Source organism: Glycine max, chromosome 2 (assembly GCF_000004515.6).
Source record: "Glycine max cultivar Williams 82 chromosome 2, Glycine_max_v4.0, whole genome shotgun sequence".
Taxonomy (NCBI): Eukaryota; Viridiplantae; Streptophyta; class Magnoliopsida; order Fabales; family Fabaceae; genus Glycine; species Glycine max.
Window position 1 is genome coordinate 10,096,692 of NC_016089.4, and position 5,350 is coordinate 10,102,041.

Below are 5,350 nucleotides of genomic sequence, written 5' to 3' on the forward strand. Positions count from 1 at the left end.
TCATATAGTTTATATTCCAACAAATATATTTTTGGCTCCATCCTTGACCTTGGTGGTTTATTGCAAATGCAACCTTTTGAAAGTAGCTTCAACTGGTGAACATTCTAACAGGGGAGCAATCAGATTAAGCTAGTGGATGCTTAATGTAGCAGCCACATAAGCCACTCTTGCACGAAGTGTCGCCCTAGCATGATAGCTTGTATCATAGAGGCACAAAAATAAGGTTCTTTCAAAAGCATAAGGCATTAGGATCAGAGGTTTCCCTACCTATAGCCTCTAGGAAATAACATTGAGAAAGGGAAAGAAATATTACTCAAGAAAGAGAATACTTTATTAGCTACAAACCAGAATTTTTTGACAATTCAAGTTGTTAAAAGATTTAAGTTCTCTGTCAAATTCTTGTCATGGTTCACACTTCACAAATTGGACATCCTTTTTTCTCTTGGCAGAGATGCAAGAAATATCAAGTTCATTGCTTAGGGTAACCTTGATCTAAAAGAAAATTTTATTGACATCATAAATAAACTAAAAAGAGGGAAGGAGATGAAATTTAGTCTAATAAAATATAAATGAGATACATAATTTGTGATACTAATTATTTCCGTACAAAATCAAGAAGAAATAGGATCTAACATTTCCTTAAATTTGATAGTCTAAATCCCATAACTTGTATCTACCAAAATGCCCTGCTTGTTTCAGCAGAGAAATAAGTTACATTCAAGAGAGAAGAAGAGAGAAACTTGACTAAGAAAAAATTGGAATGCTGAATCAGCCACCAATGACCATAGTTTCTAGGAGCTCTCCACTTCCTTCTTCTACAATTCACTTCTCTTTACCTGAGGAAGAATCATTTTCCTGAAAAGAGGAAGAGAATTAATTTAATTTTCTAAATGTGTATATGTACAAAAACACAAACAAGCTAAAATAGAAATAAATAAAAAAAAGAATGACTATACCTATTGATCTCTTGCAATGAAGAACTGCTTCATAAATTGAGTTCTCATGATCATGCAAATCACCAATACCAGTTGCTGCAATTGTTGGTTTTGGTGATGAACCTTTTTGTGGACTGGTCAAGCATTTAACTTGCCAATCTGTCTTATCAATATCATCAACTCTAATGCTCTTCCTTGACCTCCCTACTCTCTGCCTTAATTGGTTGACATACCTAAAGAAGTCCACAAAAGTTCTCCTTGTTGACTTTCTCCACTTTGTAAGCAATCCATGATGAATTTCCATAGCTCTTTGAGAAAAAGTCCTAGAAGAAAAAGAAGAACTAAGCTTGGTTTGAGTGGGATCTGGTGTGTTGCAAAACTCTACTTTGGAAGGGTCAACAAACATAGGCCTTAGAAGACCATCAGAGAAAATTTCATCAGCAGGAACAAGAACAAGAGGTGAGTGAGGGACAGAAATATCAAAATTGAAGTTAAATTCCTCACAACTTTTTTTCACACTGAAGTTGAATTCTTCTTCTGAGGTGCCTCCATAGGAACTATAAGTGGGGGGGGATTTATTACAATTTGATAACCAACTGTATGAAAAACTCTCACTGGCTAGAGGCACTGATGAGGGTGGTTCCATTATTTTGCCAAGGATTTAAACTAAGCAAGCAATGATGAATAAAAAAAGACTTAATATACTCCTAAGGACAAACTGATGTTATTGATAGCTTATAGTGACAAAACAATGGTGACCACAAGGGGAAAGTTTGTCTATTCTATCAAGGTCAAGTAGGGAACAAATGGAACAACATAAATGCAAAATTGTATCCACTTTAAGTAGTAAAAGTTTAGCTAGCTTTCTCATCTATATAGTTATTGTAGTCTACAAATTCTTCTGGACAGAAAGACATACGATCAACAAATGAAAGTTTAGCATGCTTTCTGTCTTTATACTTTGTAAGAAAATGTAGTAACTTGAATTTGCTTCATAGCCTTTATTATTTCAAGCAAGTATCTGTCACACCAAATAATAATAATAAGGAGCGTGATGATTGGCATGTTTTATGATGTAAAACGGGGGTTTTGAATTTTGACGTATGAACAGCATGATAAATGTCATAAAGTATGGTATGAAAAGTTTTTTTTTTTTGGTATATTATAATTTCTTTATTTGGTAATGAGTATAAAAAGTATTTGAATGGTACTAAAGAAATTCTTAATTGAATGCGTCTTGTGTAAAATATTTACGCGTAATATAATTTTGAAAAAAAATAGCCTAATTATTGAGCTCCGCGTAACCTGATTTGAAAGTTTTGCATTAAAATGCAAGAGGAGCACGTGAAAGTTGTATTTGCCAAAAGGGAATGGATTACACAACCCTGCTATCTCCCCCAAATTCTGATTTAAAGTTTTTTTTTTTTTGCAAATACTATTTTTTTTCCATAAAGACCACACTTATTTTACACGAGAGAAAATCTTTTTGGAATAGGACAAAACTGTATCCTTACAAAATATTTAATGTAACTCGATATTTATGTTCAAACTTAAGAACACTTATTAAACAAGAACAACTTTGTGTCAGTTTTTATAAAAAAAAAATATTATTATATCTAAAATATAAAAATCATTTAACACATATTTTAAAGTAATTATTATATTTAATAAGATGAATTTAAGGTATCTTATTTAGTGGTTTTGGAACATTCGTTCTCGAGATTCTAAAACCTTTCCTCTATTGATGTCTATTTCATCACACACTTTTTTTTATATACAAATGTTAGTATTGAACCCGCGGCCTTATTTCATCTCACACTGATAAGGGAATCTCACAATTTTATGCCTAAAGTTTGAAATAGCAATCACAAATTATTGAAAGGAAGTACTTGTAACAGAAATAAGGTCGACCTTTACCGAAGCATCAACCTGTTCATCCATGAAGGCCTAATTTCCCCCACAAAAAGAAAGGATAACGGAAAACCAAGATAGAAACATGCCCCCACAATATTTTAATATAATATGAATCAAACATAATAGAATTATAGAAGCATAAAACAACAGAAACATAAACAACCAGAAAAAAAGGTTAGTGGCTATGTCTCCCCAACCAACTGAAACTTAGCTTTCTGCTGAGATACAAAGAGAGAGGCTACAATCTTAGTCCACACTTGACAGATCAATGCCTTTTCCACTTACACACATACACATTTTTACACAGAAGAAAAACAAAAAAAGGTTTCTAACTGTTATGGTTTGCGAAACATTTGCTTTAAAACTTTTCACTTGCCAAAGTTTAGTCAAATCAAAACTCTGTTCATTCTCTCAAGGGTCGTTTTTTGTTTAAACAGAACAAGTGGATGATAACACCAACAACAGCCATAAGGCTATCAAGATACATCCTAACTGAAAAACTGATGAAGCCAAAAGAATAACTTTGTAGTTGACACTTAAAAGCCAAAGTTGTGGTTGATTTTTCAGATAGCTACATGAACATGTATTGATAAATATCTTTAGTGCACTGCATTGTTAGGCTTACTGCATTTGAGATATTGTCCACTTTTGCTTTTTTCTGTGGACTTTCACGAATTTGACCTTAAAAGATGTCTCATCAATTTAAGATCAAAGAAGAAGGGTGTTTATAAACTATCCTTGATCTTAATTTCTATGCAATGTTAGGAATTTTTGGTGTACTGAAACAATAGTTCCAATTGGGACTAAGAGACTAAAGACTTTGGCAACCTCCACGTGTGGCCTAGGCCCTCCTAATATCAATATTCTAATCTTAAGTCCGTTTGTTGTATTGTCAGACTCATCCCATCTGAAGTATTATCTGCTTTGACTCTTGGCTAAGTTAGGTTAAGGAAAGAGAATATGTATAAACTACCCTTACCCTTAATTCCTTAGCAAAGTGAGATGACTTTTTTGGTGTTCCCTAACAAAGAAGTGACATTGAAACAATTGCTTGTCATTTGTCTGTGTCAAGTTACGACGTATCAGGATTTTGTTGGTAAAAGATAATTTCTTGGATTTAAACATAATTATTTCCACTATCTCTAAGGACAACAATGCTAAGATTCCATGCACCACAGTCAGCTAAACTATCATGTAAAGTAGAAAATATAAGGAGAATAGGACGAATGAGGTACTGTGCTAAATTATTTCTTTAATAGAAAGTGTAAAACATAGTCGGCAGTATTTCAAGCTGATACATTGGATCGAGGAGGGTATAAATTTTTTTCATTTGAAGACTCCCTTTTGAAGTTATTCACTTTCTGAAAGCAAAAATTGACATAGACAGCCACCATGAAGATTGATCACAACAATCGTTTCTACTTGGTTTTTCTCTTCTAAAAACTGAGAATGCAAGGAAAGTTAGCCTCTTCCATTTGATCTTTGTCTTTGTTCACATCTGGGAAGATAAACATGTGAACAATGTCAAAATCAAATTTCAAAGAGAGGCACTCTTAAGTGTTTTTCTGTCGTGAAGCCAACAATTAACAAATGAGTATTCTGTGTTCCTAATATATAAAAGTACTCTCAAGTCTCAAAGGTGGAAAGATAGTGGCAGAAATTTAACTAGCACTAAACTAGAGCAAATAAAATTATGAGAGAAATTAGCAAAGTAGGCTTACTTTTGTTAAAGAAACCTATAATTAATAAGCTTGTACGCACTGCAAGTCTGCAACAGTGATTTGGCCCACATGCATGTATTTGTTCCCTTGTGCAAAATCTGATTCTTTTAGGCTGACCCAAGTAGATATTAGTCCAAAATGAATTTTTTTATTTTTAACTAAAAAAAAATCACACGTGAATATTCCTCCCCAACTATTTATTTTATATTTAATAATCAATTAAGATTCAAATCTTAAACTACTTTATTGAGAGACACAAATTTTCCACTTATGTCAATCGTTATTAAATTCCCAAGTGCTGCATATCAATCCACATAAACCTACATGGACTACGGGTTAGGTGAACTGCAGGAGTATACCAACTTAATGGAGTAAGGACCTAACCAAAATCTATTAATTTTAGGAAAGTTATCAACGTACACCCTATTTTTGGAAGAAAGTTTAATAGATTTAAGATTATTATCCCAACTTTAATTTTATTAACTCTTTTTTATAAATTAAATTTTTTAATTATATGTCATGTAAAGATTGTTCACTATCATAAATAAGTGGCGCCCAGAACATGTAATAATGATTATATTCACGTAGGTAAGCATTACTCACTTTTTAACACACTTATTGTTATTATTGGTTAAAATTTATGTAAGTTTATACTAATTTGAGAAATAAGATTCACATGAATTTCATTAAACAGAAGATAATGTGTCAGAAAGAATGTTAGATAGTGAGCATTTCTCCAATCTTAATATTTATGTTCATGGTCCTATTGGCCAATTTTCA

The 5,350-nt window shown here is 32.5% G+C and overlaps 1 protein-coding gene across 1 annotated transcript; it reads right to left on the reverse strand.

Annotated features, from left to right (window-relative positions):
- Window positions 1-543: 543 nt before the first annotated feature.
- Window positions 544-1,880, reverse strand: LOC100781844 (probable membrane-associated kinase regulator 6). Its single transcript, XM_003520024.5, has 2 exons — window positions 957-1,880; window positions 544-855 (listed from the first exon to the last, which is right to left on the reverse strand). Exons 1-2 carry the CDS (start codon window positions 1,579-1,581, stop codon window positions 848-850), a joined length of 633 nt encoding a protein of 210 aa, XP_003520072.1. The 5' UTR covers window positions 1,582-1,880; the 3' UTR covers window positions 544-847.
- Window positions 1,881-5,350: the final 3,470 nt, after the last annotated feature.